This window comes from Drosophila santomea, chromosome 3R, assembly GCF_016746245.2.
Source record: "Drosophila santomea strain STO CAGO 1482 chromosome 3R, Prin_Dsan_1.1, whole genome shotgun sequence".
Lineage (NCBI taxonomy): Eukaryota > Metazoa > Arthropoda > Insecta > Diptera > Drosophilidae > Drosophila > Drosophila santomea.
The window spans coordinates 19,215,672-19,239,129 of NC_053019.2; the positions used below are offsets into that span (position 1 = coordinate 19,215,672).

General features: G+C 43.3%; 4 protein-coding genes across 4 annotated transcripts; all 4 read right to left on the reverse strand.

The window, feature by feature from the left end:
• Positions 1 to 113: 113 nt before the first annotated feature.
• LOC120451321 (UPF0676 protein C1494.01) lies at positions 114 to 8,964 on the reverse strand. Its single transcript, XM_039634893.1, has 6 exons — positions 8,699 to 8,964; positions 6,976 to 7,327; positions 2,093 to 2,208; positions 1,093 to 1,848; positions 614 to 798; positions 114 to 503 (listed from the first exon to the last, which is right to left on the reverse strand). The coding sequence occupies exons 2-6, from the start codon at positions 7,058 to 7,060 to the stop codon at positions 434 to 436; spliced, it is 1,212 nt and encodes a 403-aa protein (XP_039490827.1). The 5' UTR covers positions 7,061 to 7,327; positions 8,699 to 8,964; the 3' UTR covers positions 114 to 433.
• Positions 8,965 to 9,346: 382 nt separating this feature from the next.
• Positions 9,347 to 11,630, reverse strand: LOC120453924 (UPF0676 protein C1494.01). The gene is made up of 6 exons (XM_039638859.1): positions 11,436 to 11,630; positions 11,074 to 11,171; positions 10,420 to 11,022; positions 10,215 to 10,357; positions 10,119 to 10,146; positions 9,347 to 9,444 (listed from the first exon to the last, which is right to left on the reverse strand). The coding sequence occupies exons 1-6, from the start codon at positions 11,518 to 11,520 to the stop codon at positions 9,406 to 9,408; spliced, it is 996 nt and encodes a 331-aa protein (XP_039494793.1). The 5' UTR covers positions 11,521 to 11,630; the 3' UTR covers positions 9,347 to 9,405.
• Positions 11,631 to 11,714: 84 nt separating this feature from the next.
• On the reverse strand, positions 11,715 to 12,978 carry LOC120452554 (2-oxoglutarate-dependent dioxygenase htyE). The gene is made up of 4 exons (XM_039636827.1): positions 12,801 to 12,978; positions 12,145 to 12,747; positions 11,946 to 12,088; positions 11,715 to 11,894 (listed from the first exon to the last, which is right to left on the reverse strand). The coding sequence occupies exons 1-4, from the start codon at positions 12,951 to 12,953 to the stop codon at positions 11,828 to 11,830; spliced, it is 966 nt and encodes a 321-aa protein (XP_039492761.1). The 5' UTR covers positions 12,954 to 12,978; the 3' UTR covers positions 11,715 to 11,827.
• Positions 12,979 to 13,270: 292 nt separating this feature from the next.
• LOC120452911 (elongation of very long chain fatty acids protein AAEL008004) lies at positions 13,271 to 21,473 on the reverse strand. Its single transcript, XM_039637373.2, has 5 exons — positions 21,177 to 21,473; positions 15,040 to 15,131; positions 14,408 to 14,665; positions 14,044 to 14,343; positions 13,271 to 13,981 (listed from the first exon to the last, which is right to left on the reverse strand). Exons 2-5 carry the CDS (start codon positions 15,121 to 15,123, stop codon positions 13,790 to 13,792), a joined length of 834 nt encoding a protein of 277 aa, XP_039493307.1. The 5' UTR covers positions 15,124 to 15,131; positions 21,177 to 21,473; the 3' UTR covers positions 13,271 to 13,789.
• Positions 21,474 to 23,458: the final 1,985 nt, after the last annotated feature.

Below are 23,458 nucleotides of genomic sequence, written 5' to 3' on the forward strand. Positions count from 1 at the left end.
CGATTGTCGGTCAATTTCGGAATTGTACTCAGATACCTTCCAAGTTTAACGAGCGCAAAAAAAAAAACATTAGGCGAAACCGAAAACCCTCGACTTAAGTAAATGTTAACATGTGCGTTTTTCAGTGGAAACTATATTAAATTATACATATATATTTATTATACAAAGGGATATGTTTACGGTGTGTGCATGTATGCATGTATTGTATATAGTATCGCGATACATATAAATTAATGAAATGAAGCAATTACAATCGTATGGAATAAAAGTAAAGGTAATAATAAAAAGGTTCAAAACATCATATGAGTTGCTGCTTTTCATTTTCCCCCATCCGTTCCCACGACGAACTTCATCCCAGTTCAGGTAGAGATGCGATGGATGGCTCGACCGACTGACTGCGTTCTATGGTCTATGGTCTATGGTTTATGGTCCCCTATGAGTGGTTGTTACTGCTATACGTATCTCTAAACTTTTTCTGTATTAACTGATATGCATTGTAGGCTCTGTTGAATTTACGGCCACCAATCGTCGGCGATAAGCCAAAAATAAAAAAAGAAACAAAGAAATGCGAGTTAGTACAGGAAATGGCCATAAAACTGAAGTGCAATTTCACCTTTCTTTCACCGCCTTGAAGGACTTCTTGCGCTGCTTGAGACACGCCTTGTCCTGGACGGCATCTGGATTGGGCAGATCGGTGGGCGATATCGTGGTGATGTTGTCCGGATGGCAGAAGAACGCTATCGAGTGGCGGCCACGGGCCCGAATAGTTTCCTGCTCGGGTATTATCACGCGATGTTGCTGGGGATAGAATAAAATAGATTGGGGTTTTTATATATTGATAATGAATTAACAGATTAGACCAGTTTGAAAACAATTTGATTTGAGGTCTTTAAAACTAAGTATACTCAAAAGCTTCAATATGGAAAAGTATCTGTCTTTTTAAACAAAAGTTACTAACCTACCGCCTAAAACAAAGCTGCTCAAATATACACAGCTGTGTTCTGTAGTTAGTACGTTGTAACAATGATAAGAAAAGCAGACTTAAATTGAATCACCTTAATCAATCTAGTCCACTCCAATCTAGACACTCACCAATGCGGGATATCGCCCCTGTGTCCAGATATTCAAGATCTCGCCACAGTTGACGAGAATGGAGCCGGGCAGGTGGCCCACGCGGTTCCACTTTTCGCTGCCGGGCAGCTTCACCTCCAGGCCGCCCTCCGAGTCCTGGGAGAGCAGGGTGAAGGTGCCGTAGTCCACGTGGGGTGGACACTGGATGACGGCGCCGTTGCCCAGCTTGTGCTCGAACAACTGGCCATTGGGGCCGTCCACCTCGTTGAGGTCGTCTTCGTCGCGGGGATTGTGCTCCGGCCGGAAGTCCGGCTGGTTGGACAGACAGCGCTGGTAGCTGTACTGGCAGCGACCCTTGATCACGTCGTTCTGGCCGGGCTCGTCGTCCACTATGGGCGGGTAGTAGAGCATGCGCAGGGAGCTCATGTTGTCGTGGTCACCGGACAGCATGTGCGAGTGCTTTTCGAGGAAGAACGTGTGCGGAATGTCCAGGGAGACGGCCAGCGCCTGCAGTATGAAGCTGGCCAGCGCCTTGAAGTCCGTGGCCAGGGTGCTGATGTGGTCCGCGAATCCTGGCAGCGGCTCCTCCGGCAGATTCTGCGCGTTCAGTGTGCTGATATTGAAGGCGTGACGCAGCTCCGGCGACTTGCCATCGAATCGCTGCTGCTGACCACGACTCACGTAGCCATGTTTGTCTCCATCGGCACGGATGTAGTGCTGTCTGATGTCGGGCGGCAGGTCCACGAAGTCATCCAGGTGATCCCAGGCAGTCTTGAGCTGTTCAAAGAGCAATAGTGAAAAGTTTAGTTTGTTTAATATTTACGAATGCAGTTCCCCCGGGAATAGCAGCTAATAATTTCAACTACTATCGCAGTGATATGAATAGCGCAATAAATTTTCATGCTGAGATTTTAGATTTGCTGGTTCAGCAATGACGTATGTTTCCATTTAATCAATAGAAAATGAGACCACTTTCTTGGAGCCCCTAATCTGAAGTGCTATATATTACCAGTTGTCTTACCTTCTCATCGGAGATGCCATGGTTGACCAGCAGGGCCATGCCCTTCTCGGAGAGAGCTTTCTTGAGCTGGTGACCCACGCGATTGACCACCGACTTGACCGGCACTTCCTCGATGCCTGGAACAAACAGAATCGGGATTAGAATCGATTTTCAGGCGTGGGAATAATCAGCGGAACTGCCACTCAAGTGCTAATTGCTTTGCGGTCTCTTGTTTATGGCTTCTTTGTATTGTTAACCACCTGAACACCATAAAGTATGGGTCGTGTTTATGGCAGATTGTTCACTCTGCAGCCGAAGGCAATAAATACCTGGCTCGCGAGCAATTGGCCAATGAATTGAATGTCATGGGCCATCGAGAAGTGTGGCTAAGAGGCGTTCACATTCACATTCACATTCACGTGCCGCCCACGAGCTCGTAAGACCTCCACTTTGCGAAGATAATCGCCTGTTTGGAATCTCAAATAACCCACTATTGCGAGCACGATAATGTGCAATGGCCCAATGCAAAGGTAAATGCAATCAATTTCAATGCAACGAAGGCGGCATTGACAATGCACGCCGGAAAATTAAATAGAAAATGCCGCAGCGGAAGTGGCGAGGATGGCGTTCCACACCGCCAACCATTTGGCGCGTCAAAGTTGGACTTTTGCATATATATGTATATGTAAATAGAAAGATAGCTGATATCTGGAAGAAGGATGGGGTTGGGTAGGGTGGAGACCTTGCACCGACCGCTGGCTAATGTGATCACTTACTCATTGAGGGACAAGTCATGAATGAAATCGGGGAATGCAAAGTAATTATATGTACGCGTGTATACTTGTACTTCCCCCGCGACAGTGTCACTTCGGTGTCACACCGGGCGTATGCGCAATCTATAAATAGTTTGGCTACCCACCTTCTGGCCACCTGCCCTCAGCTCTCGACTTGGACAGTGACGCAGTGCCTGTGATAAGGGTTTTCACAGAATTTCTAGCATTTCACAAATAATAACAATTACGCCCTCTTATCATCTCATTCCGGGCATGGGAGCTCTGTCGCCAGGCGGGAAGTGCTCCCATTGTTATTATTACTTGCCCAACTGGGAACCAGATGAGGCGGAATGATGATGCGGAATGATGATGCGGAATGATGAGGCGAATGATGAGACGGCGGAGAGGTCAGTCGGGCGAATTGAATGATTCCAATTGACGCCAGCAGCAGATCGCCTTTCGTTTTCATTAGGCGGCAGTCCAGTTTTGCATGTGTTTTTGCTATGCTTGTTTTCCGTTCGTTTTATTTTTCAGTTTCAGCTTAGTCGATTTCTGCTGGCATGCAATTCAATTAGGCGGCAATTGGGATGCGAGTCGCTTTTCAATTTGCCATTTCGCAGTTTTCAATTTGAGGCAGCTATGCCAGCTAGTTGTCAGTGCTAACTTGTCGCTAATTTATCTAATTGAATCAGTAGATTCAGTTGATTCAGCCGACGTATTCGTATGCCTTGAGGAGGCCAAGTTGGCTGAAGATCATCTCTATCGAATGCCAGAATTTCTCGACGTCTCGATTTGTTTCCCCCCATGTTTTATTGTGTTTTCGATTTGATTGGCGCTAGCCGAACCAATTTATCGTTGAAATTGATTGGCTTTTATGCATTTATGGTCAGACATAAATTGCGGGCACGCGTTAAGCATTTCTATTGTTTGTTTTCGACGCCATTTGATGCTGTATACTTGTAACTTAATTGCACTGGGCGAATGAACTCTTAAAACACTTCAACAAATTCTGGGCTATGCAAATTCAATTGGAATGTTTCAGTGATTTTTCATCGTCATACCATTTCCATATACCCATGCGGGAATAACCCCTAATACATAATCCACAAATAGATTCGAAATTCCCACTTGAATCCCGCGGTCGAATTAATTCAATTCAATATTTATAGACCCATTTGAGCTCGTATATATGTGGCAGTTTAGTTGCGGAATTTTCGCCGAGAAATATGGTCGTGCAGTATAACTTATTTATAGAAAACTGAATTGCGGCCATTGGAAATGGGCTGAAATGGGCTTAAATGGAGGAAAATGGTTGCAGATGTCGGGCTAATGGAAAAATAATTTCAATGGCATTGAAATATGCGCACAGAAGTCAACGGCAGAGGTAATTGGCCAGAACAACATTATCGCCTGCGAATCAAACATAGCATCAATGTATTGAAGGTTGCGAATTTGCTTGGCCAGCTGTCAATTTGAATTGTCAAGAGAACTTAATTCAATTGCTAGCACTGTTCAGGTGGCTTTAACCAATTTGTCGGGTCAAGAGAGAAATCCGGCAGCCAATTTCTACGTTTCTACGTATATTCCGATGGCGAAACAGGCAAAACGCGATTGTGGCCATTAAGCCACGTCAGTCAGTCAGCCCAGAGTCAACAGGTTTAAGCCAGTTTCAATCGGTTGCGGCAAAAGTCCAACTACTTAACATGCTCGCACTGTCGCCTTTCGGTAGTATCATCAAATCAAATCAAACAAGGTGAGGTCCACCGACGTCGATGATGATGATGATGACGCCGTGGAGTGAATCCCCAAAGCACCCAAAACAAGATGCGTCACTGAGTGGTTGTCTCCAAATTGCTAACTGGTTATTGGTAATTTTGAACAAGTAACTGGTTAATGGTCACCGGCAGTGTGTAAATAAAGCTGCAACCAGTAAACAAATATTGAAACGCGCATTGCGTTCACAACAAAATCAGGTTCCGCAACTCGAATAAGTGTAAATATTTTGATGAGTACTGTTTGAGTTTCCGCACTAAATGACATTGGGTCGATAGAAATTAAGGCATGCCTCAAATGCCACAAGCTCGACTTCCAATATAGTTCAAAAACCTCTCGGCGCTCACAAAAAAGCGCAACAAAAAAAACAAAAAAAAACAAAACAAACAAACATAAACAAAACAAAGGAAAGAAAAAAATCCAATTGAAGTTCCGTTGACATAAAAATGCCGCAAGGCAGCGATTTAATTGCTTCTAGCTAGCTGCTTTTGGGGGTCAATGGCTCTGATGGGGCGCGAAGGTCAAGAGTGTGCTTCCACCAAGGCCAAGCCGCACTGTACTCCCAGCGAACTCGAATCTCTGGGTGAGCCCTCGACGAAACCTGCGGCCCGATAAGCACACAGTGCGTATGCGCTACATTTCCATGGCGTTTCATTGCCGCCAGAAGGAGAAACTGTGTCACGTATCGCCGAAGACCCAGTTAACACAATGGGCACGGCGCCCAAGTAGGCAAATGGAAAATTTTGGTGTGGCCAAAGAAGGTCCGAAGAAACAGAGAAGGAACAAACAAAGTCATTAAATCTTGCTGGAACCAATTTCAACACAGGTATCTCAAAGGTTAGCCAAAGAAGTTCAAAGTAGTTTGGGCAGCACAAACAAGATCAGGAAACTCAGATATCTAATACTCTTGGGAATCTCACAGATACACTACCTCACAGATACCTTCATTAAAGTCATCCTGCATGCAACAAGAATAGTGTGATAATTAATTCTACTGAGTGTGTAGTGTGATTTTTCATTACCATTTTAAATATTTATGGCCATAGAATAGATATGAATGTGATTTAATTATTCCACCACACTGATCCACATTTGTGCAACTGAACTGATACTCTAAACATCGAGCAGTGCGCCTGATCTATTGCGATCGGTACTGACTTAAAGAGCAATTACTCAAAAATTACTCATGATCTGCGATACCCAGAAATCGCAGCAAAATAGCAGGCTATAACAACGTGATACTTGGTTTCCCTACATACGTATACACATAAGTGTTCTATTAAAGTACTTCATAGATTAACTATCTACTTTCAATTAGTTGACTTCGCGCGATAAGGTAGCAATGCTTCGAAACTTTACAGCCACATTTCCCCCATCTCGCCAAAAGATCGCATTTGCATTATTCATTTGCTTTCGAAGAGAACCGCAGGTGCAGGGATCAGGTGTCCGGTGCACAAGTCAGTAATTACTGCAAATTAACTACGACGTAGTTGTAACGCCTCGAACGAAATTAAGTAACTGCCATTTGGGGAGCCCGGTTAGTTAGCCCTGAACAATTGGGAATAGTCAGCCGAATAGAACTGTCGATGACTCAGTGACGACTGCACTTAATTGCGCCCAGCTGAATGTGAAGAGTTTGAGTGCACTGAAAAAAAACCCATGCCTTATTAGAAAGATTGCCCATTTCCTGCTACTTAAAAAACCGCAATCTTATCGACAGAACAGACGTCATATTATTTAATCAAAAGTGTCAAATGGAAATACATAAATTGAAACATAAGAAACAAAATGTAGCTGAATAAATGTTGTTTGTGTTTATGACCCATTATTTTGGGAATCCATGAATCATTGGATTTATCCGAATTTTACTGTTTGCTCATGGGGGAAATTACAGCACATATTTTCTTATGCATACTTGCAGATGCTTTGAAAAATGTCACTTTAACTTGTAGACTTTTGCTGAGTTTATACACAATAAAATAATACAAAACTATTCCAACCTGTGCTTTTATGGATTAATACAAAAGCAATACAAACGCAGACTTCTAAGTTGTTTATGCAGGTGGCTATCGTGGAGGAGAATTTATCTTAAGCAAACCGGCCGAATCATTTTCACCTTTCCGAGACAAGTCGCAGATAAGTGCTATTTTTGAATGGAGCAACTTTCCATTGATGTCGAACTCCCGCCCTTTTCTCACCGTGTACGAGCGCTGGCTGAAGTGGCTTGCCTAGCAACGAGTTGGAGTGGCGATCGGCGGCATGTTTAATGGGAGGTTGTGGCTCGGTTCCATGGGGGAACACTACACACATGGATGATGGAGCCCAATGGATGGATGGATGGAGGGAGGGGGTACTTACCACAGTGGGCGAGATCGATGATCGGAACCACGCTGCGCGAGAGGAGCGTGTCGAGTTTGTCGTCGCTGCTCTTCGTTTTTATCATTTTGAGTTGGTGTGTCTTTGTGCTGTGACTTCGAGTGACTTCCAGAGGGTCTTCTGTCTTCTGTCTTCCGTCTTCGATCCTCGACGTCCAAAGTTCTTTGGTTTCTGATTGGGCAGATTGGGGAGAGCAATCGAACACTCGCCGCACTTGTGCTCGCTATATCTTTATCACAATTGTGTTGAGGACGGGGGGAGGGACTCTTGGGACCGGAGGGAATCCGGGATCCGGAGACGAGGTGCACTTCCAGCGATGGCTGACTAAATGAAACTGAATGGCAGCAGCGCGCAGAATTCGATTATTAGACTGGTTATGCCGATAGCGAATAAAAAAAGAGGAAAACACACACAAGCATTAAAATCGCGCATCCGAGTGTTTCTTATTTTTGTTTAAATTTCGTTGGGGTGCGAGTATTTGTTTTTGCAATGGCTATTGTTTTTGTTTGGCTGGCGAGCAAACGCTTTGACAGCACAGTTTGTAGGGGGGTCTTTATTTTCTTTTTACGATCCAATACGATCCGATACGATTGATACGAAGTACGAACGGCTGGCTGGCTGGCTGAGTGATTGGCTTTGCTTTCAGATTTAGAAGGGCGCGTGGCGGACGAGAGGCGATCGAACAATCGCGACGCGCTTCTTGGACGGACTAAACGCCGGTTGTTTGGAGGGGGTTTCGTATCGGGGTTCCTAACTGGCGGGTTTCCGTACGCTTATCGCACCTGACTGGCCAGAATTTTAGCTCAGTTTACGATTTTATTTTGCAAAAATGAAACTGATTGTGTGGGGTGGTGGTGGTGGGTATGTGCGGCCTGCATGTGCGTCGCAATTAGATAAACTTTAATCAAATCAAAAATTGTGATAACTAAATTAGCACTTGTCGTTTAGCGGGAAGGGGGAAGGGGTAAGAGGGGATAGAGAGCTCAGTACACTGTGTACAGTGGATATTCCGGCTTATGGTGAGCAGGGCCCGAAAGGTGAGACTGTCTAAAGCCGTCAACAGGTAGCCCCATCTCATCTCATCTCGGTTTGCTTTTGCAATATTTGTGATGGCTATTAACGTGGCTCAGGTACACACGCATACCCAGCTATACAACCATACAGATGCGGATGCATACGTGTGTGAGATACAGATACTCTGGTTGCGGCGGGCATGTATCTTGTATCTTATGTCTGATGTCTTGTGTTTTGTATTTTGTATCTGGCAGATCCCGTTTGCCGTTTAACGGCACTCGGACTCAGGTGCGAGCCCTCCTGCCCGCCTTTTCACCCCCTAAAAATGCAAAATTCAAAATTCAAAACCAAACCAGCTGAGCTGTTGCCAAGCGGCTTTGTTCGGGAAATGCCGCCTGAGCAAAGTCTGCTTTTTCAGTCAGCCAGCCAGTCAGTCCATCAGTCAGTCAGTCCATCATTCAGTCAGTGCGTCAGTCTGCACGGATTCGGTTTTATATCGAGAGGGTTGGGTTTAATGATACAAGCAGGAGGGGAAATGAGTAAGCATTTGCCTCGCCTCTTTAGCCATGCAAAAACATTATGCTCACACTAAGAAACTACTAAAAAACTACTCGAAGCGGCTTATTCAGCTGAATGTTGGTGATTTGTATTTCAAAGTTGAAACCGAGTGGATGGAGGGCTTTTTGCTTACAGTGAAAACTCGCTTTCTTTTTTCGCACAGGTTTCGCTTTTCATCGAACGAACACCCGACCCGAACGAACAGCAAGCAGTTGGCCAACAACACACGGTAGTAGTCTAGTTAGTCAATTTTCGTATCGCTTTCTGCTGCTTTTTTTGCACACTCTCCATCATTTTGTAACGCACTCCGATCGCGAATTTAACCTAGATACACCTGAACTAGCGCAGAGAGGAACGGCGTCTGTCTCAAAAAAAACATTTGCGATCCGATCCGCGATCTTCGGTCGATTCGGATCCAGTTCGAAAACGATTGCGCTGTTATCGGCGCTCGGACGGGGGACTATCGATATTTCTACACTCACGTAGATCGTGACCATACAGCTGTATATGTGATCGATTCCCACGTAGAATATCGTGTCAAATGTAGACAATTTAAACTATACACACTAAATAAAGATTAATTGTTAGAAAATTTAGAACTATTCGGTAAAAAGAATTACAATATATATATGTTATTATAAAATTCATTTCAATCTATCATTTTTTACCAGAATTTTATAAAATGTAGACATTACTTGAAATGTAAAAGTCATAATTTATTAATTGCACACAATTACATTTCATTGTTGCTATTGAAAAAATTTACATTGGGTTAAGAATGCTAATGATTTGCACATGTTATGTAGAGCCGTAATAAACTTTTGCCCCAGATTCGTTGAGTTATTGAGATCGCTGACCGTAGGTGTCATTAAACTTTTTATACCCGTTACTCGTAGAGTAAAAGGGTATACTAGATTCGTTGAAAAGTATGTAACAGGCAGAAGGAAGCGTTTCCGACCATATAAAGTATATATATTCTTGATCAGGATCAATAGCCGAGTCGATTTGGCCATGTCCGTCTGTCCGTCCGTCTGTCCGTCCGTCTGTCCGTCTGTCCGTCTGTCCGTCCGTATGAACGTCGAGATCTCAGGAACTACAAAAGCTAGAAAGTTGAGATTAAGCATACAGACTCCAGGGACATAGAAGCAGCGCAAGTTTGTCGATTCATGTTGCCACGCCCACTCTAACGCCCACAAACCGCCCAAATCTGCCACGCCCACACTTTTGAAAAATGTTTTGATATTTTTTCATTTTTGTATTGGTCTTGTAAATTTCTATCGATTTGCCAAAAACACTTTTTGCCACGCCCACTCTAACGCCCACAAATCGCCCAAAGCTGCCACGCCCACACTTTTGAAAAATGTTTAGATATTTTTTCATTTTTATATTGGTTTTGTAAATTTCTATCGATTTGCCAAAAAACTTTCTGCCACGCCCACTATAACGCCTACAAATCGCCAAAAACTGCGTTTAAGACTCTCCTTCTCTCTTCCACTAGCTGAGTAACGGGTATCAGATAGTCGGGGAACTCGACTATAGCGTTCTCTCTTGTTCTGTATCAGTTCATAGGCGCTGTATACTCTTGGGGGGTTACAAAACAAAAAAAACCATGTAATATAATAATAAAAAATAAATATTAGAATACTTACTTGTCCTCACTCTTGGCTTCCCCTTCACCCAACAGATCGTTGGGAGATATCAAGATGGAGTTGTTGGGATGGCAGAAATACGCAATGGAGTGTCTGCCGCGGGTTCTTATAAGTTCTTGTTCAGGTATGACGACGCGATGAGGCTAGAAAAGAATGGACATGAGATAAGGCTAGCGGAAAGTTCCAGTTTGTGGGAATAACCTACCAGGGCGTGGTAACGCTGCTTGGTCCAAATGGACAGGAGTTCCCCGCCGTTTATAAGTATGGCGCCAGGTAGATGACCCACCCGTTCCCACTTCTCGCTGCCCGGCAGCTGCACCTCCAAGCCACCTTCGGAATCTTGGGCGAGCAGCGTGAAGGTGCCATAGTCCACATGGGCACCGCAACGAATGGCGCCCTCGCTCTGACCCGGCTCATCATCCACAATCGCCGGATAGTAGAGCATCCTGAGGGTGCTCATGTTCAGCTCATCGCCCTCCAACATCTGGGAGTGCTTGTCGACGAAGAAGGATGGCGGTATCTCCAGGGCCACCTCCATGGCCTTCATTATAAACAGAGACATGGCCTTCAAGTCCGTGCACAGTGTGGTAATGTCTTCGGCGAGTTCTGGGAGTGCTTCCCTTGGAATATTCTGCTCATCCAGCTTGCACACATTGTAGGCGTGACGCAGCTCTGGAGTACTTCCATCAAATCGCTCCATTCCGGGACTAACGTAGCCATAATTAACGCCATCCTTTCGCCTGTGACGATCCTGAATCTCTGCTGGCAGATCCAAGAAGTTGTCAAATTGATCCCAAACCGCTTTGATCTGCGGATTAAGAAATTAATAAAAGAGCGTAGAAAAGGAGATAACAGTTACCTTGTCTTCTGCTATGCCATGGTTAACCAGGAAAGCGATTCCCTTCTCGGTGAAAGCCTTGTGGAGTTGCTGACCAACCCGATGGACAAGGGACTTGCCTAGAAATGGTGAGTAATTATTACAAAAGAATATAATATATTCTATATAAAAATATTTCATAAAGTGTTAAATGTTATTCTTTTGGCTTATCAGGGCACCCCTTAGAAAGGTTTCAATCAATTAGTTACTTTTTAGGGATGGTGGCAGCCCAAGCAAACCCATTTTTACATATGCTGGTATGTATTGTTATTCCTTTAGGTAGCGTCGTGTTTTTAAGTTAATTTAATAAAATATATAAGTAGGGTGGGGACTGGGAAACTTACCACAATGGGCGAGATCGATGATCGGCACAGCACTTCGCGAGACAAGCGTTTCCAACTTGTCCTCTCTTATCTTGCTGTTTATCATTCTTGGTAAATAAGCCCCGCGTAGGTAAATCAAATACAAATAGATTGCTTCTGGAAATTATCTGAAAACTCAAACCTCCGAAGAGACGATGTGAACACGACCAGCTACTCCGGCAGACTGACCCAAACAAACTCCGACATTCGCATTATTATTATTATTGTCTAAGCGGTACATACATAGCATATAACAAACCATTTATATAACATACTCTTGGGTGCAAGCAAAATATAGTTGAAAAGAAGAAGTAATTCAGAAACACTGCTATTTATTACAGATACTAGAGTAAGGCTTAGTTAAGAATAGTTACTTAGGAATAATTATGTGCATATGCGCCTTGTGCCAGAGCCATAGCTATATCATATGCGCTATGTGTCCTAAAGGAAAACGATCAATAAAATGAAGTTAAGCTATTCATACTTACTTACCCGCCATTGATCGACAGTTTGGTTGTACTATCTAACTCTTTTGGATCAATCAGTGCGGAGTTATCAGGATGACAGAAATAGGCAATGGAGTGCCTGCCCCGATGACGAGTATCAACCTGATCGGGAACCACTACTCTATGTTGCTGTTGAGTGAAATGAAATAATGAGTAGGTCGTTCTAGGTCAAACTTAAATCATACCAGGGCGTGATAGAGCTGATCTGTCCAGATAGCCATGGTTTCGCCGCAGTTTATGAAGAGTGCTCCTGGCAGATGACCCACCCGCTGCCACCTCTCACTGCCACGCAGCTTGACCTCCAGTCCACCCTCCGAATCCTGGGCCAACAGAGTGAAGGTGCAGTAGTCGGCATGGGCGCCACACCGGATGCAACTTCCATGATCTTCACCTTCCACGGGTGGGTAGTACAGCAATCGCAGGGTGGTCAGGTTAAAGCGATCATCGGACAACATATACGAGTGTTTGTCCGTGAAGAACGAACGTGGAGCACCCACAGAAATGGCCAGTGCCTGTAGCATAAACCTACCCAATTCATTAAAGTCACCTACTAATGCATTAATGTGACTGGTAATTCCTGGTAGCTGCTGCTCTGGTAGAAACTTATCCTGCAGTTTGCATATATTGTAGGCATGGCGCAGCTCCGGTGTCCTGCCATCAAATCGCTCCATTCCCGGACTCACGTAGCCATGATTTTCGGCATCTGGAGCTTTGCTTCTTTCATATGCCAATTTAACCTCATCTGGCAGCTCGACATAGCCATCGAAATACTTCCAAGCTGTTTGTATCTAAGTGATTTTGCAGTCAGTTCTTTATGGCCAAAGATTTGAAAATTATATACCTTCTCATTCAATATTCCGTGGTTTATTAGCAGAGCATAGCCCTTTTCTGACAAAGCCTTTCTCAGGTTTTTAGCCACGTCCTCAATGCTGTTTTCTAAATCTATAATAGGAACAGCATTTTGTGAGAGCAGGGTCTCAATTTCTGATTCCATTCTTATTTTAGATTGTGAAAGTTTCTTATCAATTGAACTGGGGATGGTGTTTTTCGAACGTCAACCAGAATAAGACTGAAGTCAAACAAAGAATATTATTATTCAGAAAGATTGTATGAGAGATTGTACTTATGGTTAATTTTTAATACTATACTTTTGGGTAGTCTTGTCAGGTAAGTAGAAAACATGTAGAAGATCATATATAAGTCATAAATCAAGAATATTTGTTTAACTTGCCAAATACCATCCTACAATCAACACCCTGATAATCCACAGATATGTAGCAGTTATCATTCATAAATAAATACAATCAACACTTACATACGAATCGTTTGTTTATTGTTTGCAAATAAAATATACAAAATTACATTTCATCATAGAGTTGGGGACAGCTCAGCGCGGTGGTGTCGACAGGCAAAAGTTCAAAGTTCAACGATTTTTGCTCGCCATTCGCCTGCCCTAACATGTCTTCGACTTTCACAGTCCATAGGATAAAGTCTAATCACTAAACTATAATATTTGGTACTATTACACTATCCCAATACAGAAGGTGCAACGATCTCTAGCACTCTGCAGTGGCGACTGATCCAAACAAGTACTACAAATGGGGCCGCTTTCCTCGAACTAACAAAATACTACGAAACAAGCTTACGCGACTACAGATTGTATAATATCCATCTTGACCTATGTATACCTAGGGGGAGGATATGGGAGGGTGGTGGCTTGGGAATCTGGGCTGGGATTTGGGATTTGGGGATTTAGGGATTCAGGGATGGGGGAAAGGACCATAAAAATAAGTGTGCATAGCTTAAGGTAGCGCCAACTAACGTCGCTTCCTACTCCTTTTTCGCCGCCAGCTTGGCCTGGGCAGCCGCCTCCTTCTTGTAGTTGGCCACGTAGAAGGAGCTGAACATGTAGGTGAAGAGTCCAGCATTGAAGGTCAGGAGTGCGGCAATGGACTTGGGGAAGTTGCAGTTGGGCTGGAACTGGATCTGCAGCGTGTGCACAAAGATGATCAGGAATTGGACCTACAGCAAACAGCAAAACATTAAATCAAATCCAAGTTTAAATTATGTTAAAGAACACTTACAATCTGCAGGATGGTGATGTACTTCTTCCACCAGAGGTACTTTTGCACCTTGGGTCCCATCGCGGAGAGCAGGTAGTAGGCGTACATGATGATGTGGATGAAGGAGTTGATGAAGCCCAGCAGGGTTCCATGGCCACCGGCAAAGTACTTGACTCCAATGAAGGCGCACACGGGCATCAGGGTGTGGTGGTACAAGTGGAGGAACGAGATCTGGCGCTGTTTCTTGCGCAGCACAAAGAACACGGTGTCCAGCAGCTCCGTGATCTTGGCAATGTAGTACAGCCACACAGCACGAGCCATCTAGAAGTGTTATTTAAAAGATATTTAAGAGATATGAACACCCATAGATGCTAGAATACCATACCCTCATGGAAATGGGATCAGATTCATAGGTCACGGGCTGACACTTGAAGTTGTAGTGGCCACCCCAGCCGCCCTTGTATCCCTCGTAGAAGAGCACCCAGCTGAGGAGCACCTGGACGGCATTGTAGACCAGGAGAGTGTTCTTCAGCTCGAAGGGCTTGCGATCGCGCATGTAACGAGGTCCTGCGTACAGGCAGAAGTACAGGTAGGCTCCAAGGATCATGAACAGCGGTCCGGGGGCATTCGACAGGAACCATTGCTAAAAGAAACTCAACTCATTAGTTATTTCATTTAACGCTAGGCGCTATCACTTGAACGGGAATTTTTGGCTCTCTGATTATCTATTTTTAAATGCCATCAAAACAAAGAGAGTTCCGACAGATTATGATATGTTCACTTAAAACAAATTTTGCAAACAAGTTAGTTAAGAACAAGAACCGCTTATGTAAATTTCGTTTAACGCCAAGAATCTTATGTCTCTGTGCTGATTTCATGTTATATGAAACCCCAAAAGTAGCTTGAGTAAGACAAAATTTAGCGGAGTTTAACAGAAAGTAAAGCATTACAATGGCAGTAAAAGCTGTTTTGTTTCTTTTTTTAACTGATTAGAGAATTAGATTAGACAATACCCACCTTGGTGCGCAGATCCTCGTGCTCCACGAAGAAGTTGACCATCCGGTCAACAATGGTCGTCGTCTCGTTCAGTCTGACCGACATATTGGCAGCTGGAAGAGTGGGGTAATCAATAGATTAGTTGGGTTGTGCACTGCCCCATGGATTAGCACCTTCTACGACCATGGCGTAGAAGGTAGAAGCAAAACGCATTCGATCTGTGTTTGATTTACGCGCCGTGAGCATTTCCTGTTAATCAACCAGGCACACAAACTTAAAGTAATGCTGCCCAAGGCGAAACCGCGCCTACGCTTCGCCAGATCAGCGGAGTATATATACATATATATAGAAACATATGTATACAAAAAGATAGTCACCGATATTTGCAGTGCGAAATGTCATATTTGTAGAATTGTGTAAATCAGGCATAGCGTTGCAAATTTCCGAATGCCAATAACCCGGCGAATTCTGTTAAAGTTGCGGAAAAAGCCGCCAGGCAAACAGTTTAAAATGTAATTTATCGCGGGCTCATTCGACCGCTTAGACCCAAAAACGGTCGCATCAGCACTTACACGATGTGCATTAAATTCTTTTTTACCACAATTATGAATTACGTATATTGTTAAGTGGCTGAAAGCAGTCAACGACTGGGAGCCGGCCAAAAACAAGGGACACATTGTGGCTTACGTGAACAGAACTGGTTTCGATGCGATTGCTATGGCTGCGTTAACTTGGCCAAATTAGCCGGTAGATTCCCCCAACTGCGTCTGACTAGTTTTTGTTGCGACCTTTTGGAAAAACCCAGGAAGCAGGATAGTCCAAGGACAAACTGTCAGGTTCATGCATCATTAATTTTATGGCTTTAAGATGGGGCAACCGGTTGCCACTGATTATTGGTTTGCTAGACCATCGAGGCAGCACAAATCAATGTTGAGTTTTAAAGCTTAAAATATAAATGATGAGGAGGATATCTGAGCCAATCGTTTTCAGACTTATTTAAACACGTTGTGGGAAGCCCTTTTCTTTGTCTTCAATCCTGGCTATTTTTATTCAAGACTTAGTCAACAAACTGGAAGGCAAGGACAACAGAAGGAATTTTATGGGCATTGTTTCCAGCGAAACCAGTTTTCGGTGCAGTTGCAGTTTCTGCGACAGTCGATGATTGTGATTATCGGTTGGCCAGCCCATCACAAAATCACAATCCTTTAGCAATGCTGACTAGGCGGTTTCAATGCCCGCTGATCTCGGTCATTAACTACCCATAATGGTGGCCAACATCAATGGCTTCTTGACGCACTGCGACTTGGGCAAATGGCTGGCCCAGTTTGGCTTTGTCTAACCCACTTGGCCACTGGAATCATCATTTGGCCCGGGCTAAATTAATTATTTGAGCACCTGCCATCTGCGACTCAGGTTCGCACTCCAAGTGAACGCCATCATCGAATTACCCAGCGTTTTCTGTACAGTCATCGCTCTTGGCGGATTGGCAGATTGGCAGATTGTCGGATTGGCGGAGCTGAGCGCCAAAAATGCATTCATTCGGCTGGATATTGAGATATTGACTAACGAGAATTTCGTCTGACTTATTTGCATTATTTCGAGTGCCTTTGCCGAGTGCTTTTGCAAGGCCGGCACTTTCAATCGACCAAATCCAGCCAGCCAATGGTGTTTTCGAGGGTGTGAAGATATTGCGCAAGAAATCTGCCAAGCCAACATACAATCTACAAATTCTACAATTCCAAAACGCTATATACTATCCTATATCAGAATAACAATTGATTTATTGAATGCAGGAAACTAAGCTTTCAACGTCTTAACATTACTCAATCTTGCAGATCTCTATGCTAATTCCAAACGTGTTTTGTTTGCCAGCCAGCATAGATAATATTATAAACATTATTCCGTGTTTGTTTTTTATGGCTGCTCCACTAACCTGTTAATGCAATGCACACTCGCATTTCACCGGCTAAACTCAAATAAAATAATAAATGAAAATAATAAATATTGTATAATCAAATCAAAATGTTCTACCGGTTTGCCGCAGCTGGCAATGAAATTTAATTCTATTTTATTCGGTGGTCGAGTGTTGAACTTGGACTTGGTTTTTGATTTCGGTTTTTGGTTGTGGGACTTTCGACTGCGAAGCTCTTTTATGGCCACTTAACAGTCATAAATAGTTAGATAATATAATATGTGGACAATTCCAGTTTTTGTATCAGGAGGCCACTGCTTCCATGAGTGTTTCCCCCGCCCATCGAGAACCTTTCGGTCTCAGAGATCAGCGTAGACTAATCTCGTCATTGGAATCGCTGTAAAAAAATGGCATATTTGTTTGCCTATTGATTTTCAGAATCGTCCGATGTTCAAATGCAAATCAGTTTGAACTTAATGGCCAAAAATCCAAAAGTCAGAGTTATTTTGCATATATAGTGTAGAACATTTCACCGCCTTTCAAGGGCCAAAAATGCCGAAAAATAAGACGACTAAGCGATGGACCAATGGAAACCTCTGGCCGGATTGACCATGAGATCTGCTCTGGTTTTGCATAATTTTAAAACAAAACATTGCGCAAATCCTAGTCACTTTTCCTACAATGTTGACGGCCGTTTGCATGCCAATTAGCGATTGACAGTGAACGAGAGTGCGTGGCAACGGCAGAGTAAATATTAAATGAAGCCAAATAATGGCAAAGTAAATAAATATTATATGTATTGAAGTATCACCCGCTGGCCCGCCGCCCTGACGTCACATTCCAGTTTATTATTATGCGATAATCAGCGCGGTTAGAAGTCGGCCGATAAATTCTAGACACGCGCCGTGCAAAAGATTCGCACGTTTCGTTCTGTCGCCAAGCTGGCCACCATTTTTGGTAAGCCAAGCACATGGGGCGTATACGCAATGCGCGGCTCATTACGCTAGGGATTCAAAAGTCGGGCTTTATTCTATTTACAGACTTTTTGGACTGGACAAACTCTAGGCTGATAAGCGGACGCATGGGAAGGTCTGAGCGGCGAACAAAATGGCTTGGAATGTTGAGGACGGCACTCATAGGTGAAATGGAAGGGGAGCACTCAAAAAAAAAATGTATCATAGGGCTATTAGCTATTAGCAAAGACTGAGTTTCATATGCAGCATAACAATAAAATATAAATATTATAAGAGTTTCTTCCTACCCATCCTAGTTTTAACTTTTAATGGATGATTTGGTTGATGGCTACCATAAATTTGAAACATAATGCAGGTTTCGTTTTTTGTCAAGTGTATTCCAACAAAAGAGAAGACAAAATATTGAATTCGAAGACGGAGCGGCAGCCTCTGATCCATCGATTGAATGGACCTAAAGCAATGGCATCGACATCGGCAACGGCAACGCATTAAAAGTCTCTGCGAAGGTCGCACGTTTTGAGGAAACAAAAAAGCGGAGTTTTGGTACCCGAACTCTTGCATTGGAGAGCAGCTTGACATTCGTCCACATTATCCGCTCCCCAGTGCGGATGCGGATCTTTCGGGCGTGGCTAGCCAAACACATACTCGTATATGTATAGTATATAGTATACATATGTGTGTGCATAGTAGGCAGCATAGGCATCATAAACATTGGAGACGTATTATCTGTGGTCTCAGTCTCTTTTCGTTCGCTGATTTGAATTTTTATGGGCTTAGCTATTTTGCATTAGTCTTAGTTTGTGCTCTGACCTTGAACTAGTGGCTAGGGCGAGCTGCTGCAGGCGCATAAATTAGTCGATTTAAGCTAAAACCACATTACCGACTTCCGCGTGACGGCCTGAAATGAAATGAAATGAAAACTTTCCAGATGGAATGCCAGTTAAACAGACTCCCGGCATTCCTGTCTCCAATTAACTGGACTCGACAAAGTTTCCATTACTACATTACTACAAATGTCTGTAAGTGCTAATTGAGTCAACTCATTGGCAATATGTCTAGATCGATCGAGGTATGATGTGTGGGTTATACGGCAGCGAATCGATTTGATCGGCAGTTCCACAGTTCTACACCCTCGTCCATTGACGAAGGCGGCACGAATGTTAATTATTCCATATGCTTTCTTCTGTTATTGGATTATTTAAATATTGGCAATTTGTCCTTATAAATATGCAATTACCTGTAAATATTTCCCAATGCAATTGCACACGAAAAACAAGTCAAAGTTCGTTGCCAGAGTCTTTCGTTTGGACAGCAACAGAATAAATTACAAAGTAGAAAAATAGTCACTAATTGCGCATGCCACAAATCAAATCGCTCAATAGATATTCGCATCGATCACTGGCTGTGTGTGTGACGGGCCCTTCTTTTAATTATGATCAATTAGGTTGGAGAGTCTGGGAAAAGTACAAAAGTACAGCGACAATTAACAGCTTTTCATAAGCAGTCATCAAGTGTTTCTCTACTCAATGATCATTAAAACTGCCTACTGTTTTTCCATCAAGATTAATGTCATTGCACTTGCGTTTGCAAGAATCATTTAGTCCAGCTCAAGGGTGCCCAGATTGACCTAGTCATTCCTATGAGCAATAGCATATGCATTCTGTGCGCCTTCGACTTCTGACCTCCAATATTTGCCATTGTCATCACCTACATCATCATTGTCATCATTGCCGTCACCATCGCCTTGTTCTGCCTGGCGATTTGTTTACCTTGCCATTATTATCAGCTATTCTGGCCAAAAGTACCCCGTGCCGCCTTGTTGCGCATACAAGCCACTTGGAAACGCACTCGGCCGAGGGAAAGATGAAGAAATCCCAAAACGAGATGGAAATTTGGTCGATTTTTGTATTGTTGGTGTGACTGCCAGCGCATGTGACCCCAATTGGATTCAAAATATTAAAATGTAATTTGGCAGGGCGACAAATGTCACCGAAAAGTCGCATAAGCATACACAAGCACAAGCACAGGGCGGAGTTAACCAGAAAGTCGCCAACGTGCGAACGGATGTGCAGCAGAAACCTTTTGTGGACCCCGATCCCAAGATACCATGGTAATTTCGCTCCCCGCCTGACTAACTAACTATCTGTCCGGGTGTTGACGCCAAGAAAACAACAATAAAATCATAAATAAACAAATTGTGCGCATGCGTGAACGTCACCATCGCCGCCTCTTTCCAAGGGCAATTCCAACCGAATTACATATATTGGTGAAAAACTGCTGGCAACTGTATGATCGCACGAAGCGTGATATTCAAATTACATTTTTCATGAATGAACTGCGTATGCTCGTATTTCGAAATAAAAGATCAACAGTCTGACGAGCCCAATAAACTTGTCATGTTCTTATCACATCGCAACTTCGGCCAAAGTATAAACGTAATGGCCAAGTTGGTTTCGATTTTCGTAGATGTGTATCGCCTCATTTAGCACTTCTTCTGATTGTTATTTATATCGCAAACTTGTCCAGTTGTTCCCATTGTGTCGAAAGTGTAACGCGAAATTCAGGGCTAAATCAGAGAGCTCTGAGATGATATAATGCTGACTGAAATTGCGTGGCAGATGCACACGAAAAATTTAGGTGGTAATGCTTTAAAACTCACTTAGAATAAGTATTAGTTACTTTTGCACCATATTATAGCTAACTAAACAATAAATTCGAACGATGGATATGTGGGAGTGATTTCTTTAAATAAATATTAAAATCAATGTTTTGTTAACTAAGTATTATTTTTTCGCGCTGTGCACAATACAGTAGTAATGCAACAGGCAGTGGAATCTTGTATCAGGTCCAGATGCGTTCGACTCCATCTGCGAGGGATTACAGTAACGCTTAAAATTGATCAATCGCCATGCGATTTACATATGAGCCACATTAGCTATGTGATTGACTTGGCCCACTCGAACCGACTTGTTGGCCATCTTTATCTGCGGGCAACGCAGCTGGTGTTGTAAGCCTCCTCTTTTTTTCTTTTTTTTTTTTTGTGTTCGCTCCTCTCTGCCATGTTATTTATTTATACAATATTTAGTTTGTATTTTTCTTTCGAATTCGTCCATGCCCGGGTCTTTGGGCTTGGGTGTCGTTTCGCAATGACCCCAAAATAAAAAAATGTCTCAAATCTTTAACAGGTTGCCATCGTGTGCGCATAACTTAGCATAAAATCTAAACACACATTCATTTCGATTGTATTTCTTCTATAGTTCTTAAACACTTGCCTTTCTGTTGAATAAATTTTGTGGGGGGAAGCCAAAAAATATTGAATGGATGTCTGTGATTTATTTGCGGCACGACACGGCACACGGCACAAACGAACACACACAGACAAACGGATCCAGCGAAGGACAAACACTAAAATCACTTTCTGTTATCCTTCGAGGCAATATCACGCATACGCGGCGTTGTCGATCAGAACACACACTGAACACGAGGCGGCTGATCTCGAGATCTCCAGCTCCACGAGTACCCAGCGAATACTTGGCAGTTGAGGCGCCGACAGCAGACTAAGCGATATCCCAGCCCTACAAGCGGTCTTGTAGCGTTCGTATCACGGATACGAATACGACCGCCTCGCTTTCGGCCAAGATTCGCAGCCACAGTCGTGGTCGCACTCGGCCAAGATCGTATCGCTATCGTTTGGCCGATGAACGCAACAGGTGAGCGTGAGCAGGCAGCAGGCAGCAGCACTTGGTTTCGGCCAGAATCCAGCTCCAGCTGACTGGCGTTCGTTGCATGTGCTTAAGGGCCAGTTCTAGGATCTCCCCAGCTAATTACCCATCGGGTAATGTATTCAGTGTATGCCGACCGTAATGCGAAGTCGATAATTAACTTAATGAACCACCGACTCTATATGCGATTTGCAACTATTTATGAGAAAATACGCGCACATATTGCAGCTGGCAGTGGAGCAAATCATAACAGAAACCAAATAGTTAAACTGACTGCATTTATCATCGACTGGCCCATATGCCTTTGCCATTGCAGGGGGAGTTATGTGTGTGTGTGTGTGTGTATAAAGTGTGCAAAAATGATTGTGCAATTAAATGGCCCCAAAATGCCTCCGGACCAAAGCTTCCAGTGGCCACTTGATGGATTTCAGCCGCGTCATTCCCTCATTCACTCGGAAAGTCACAGTTTTCAGGCACTTTTCAGGCACCGCACACTGCATTACGCCGAACGAACTAACCCATAGTGTGCAGCTGAACAGAAGTCTACTGGGGTCCATAGACGCACCGACTACGGCCACAAATGCATGTCTGACATTTGCCACCATTGCTTTATGGCTCAATCAGATGAAAAAGACAACAAAGTTGGGGAATAATGCAGCCAACAGCGCCTCATTCGTTAATTGTTTGATGCGACACACCCACTCAGCCCACGCATTTATGAATCCAATGTGCACTTTACCGCGTTTCATCGAACTCTGTCATTCCATCGATTCATTCACAGATTGGTGTCGTCTTTAATCTTTGGATTCCGATCCGGCCGATGCCCAAATCGATTCCGATCGAGCTTCCGCCATTGCGAAGGTCGCCCCCGCCGAAAAAATGTTGGCATGCCCGACGCGTGCCCGAATCTCATTTTGGAGGTGCTCTATGTGACGAAGCTTATTTAAATTGCTAAATATTTTTGGAAATTTGAGGAAGATTCTACGCAGCGCGTGTTACGTTAAAAAGCCAGCAAGCCGCGCGATTGAACTGATTTCAAGGCGTGTCCAAGCAGATAACAAAGTAATCAATCGGAAGACGGTCAACACCACCTTTTAATAGTCTAAAATACCATGTTCCGTAAAACAAAATACTTCCTAATTCATAGGAATTGATAAAGTAAAAAAATAAAGTAAAGATAGGGCCTGCCATAGTCACAAGTGCAGTTTAATGTTTTATGAATAATCAACTACATATAATACTCGCAATAAAATGTGATGTTAGACCACTTTAATAGTTTTTTTATGGTGGTAATGTTATTGTGTTCATGTTTTGATGTTAAAAAACCGTCATTAGTAATCCACGCTTAAGTAAATAAAGGAGATATCAAAGTACTGCGGTACAGCTATAAATACCATTATTTAATTGATAACTTGGCACCAGCCTGTTTAATTTTATATTTTTCTTTTGTTTCTTTAAATCTATATACTAATTGTAAATGCCGCGTTTTATGTTCAACACTATTTCCAAATAAGCGACAAAACTCACAATTTAATAAATCAGTGTATTGTTAAGCGACGATTTCCGTAAATTTTCCATCCGAATTTTCACTTTTGTTTCTAATACAAAGCATTTCAAAGTCAATGTCGCCTGGCGGAAACAAAAGACTTCGGACACGAACTCGCGTCGATGCCCCGGAGCATTGGTTTATAGATACTACTAATGCTGTTCATTTAACGACTCATTCGATTAGAGCTTTTTATTCAAAGCATCTTTACATTGGCAACAACAAAACGAAAATAAATAAAAACAGTGGTCGGCATTATGCGGTTTTAATGTTTTTGAACTTGACA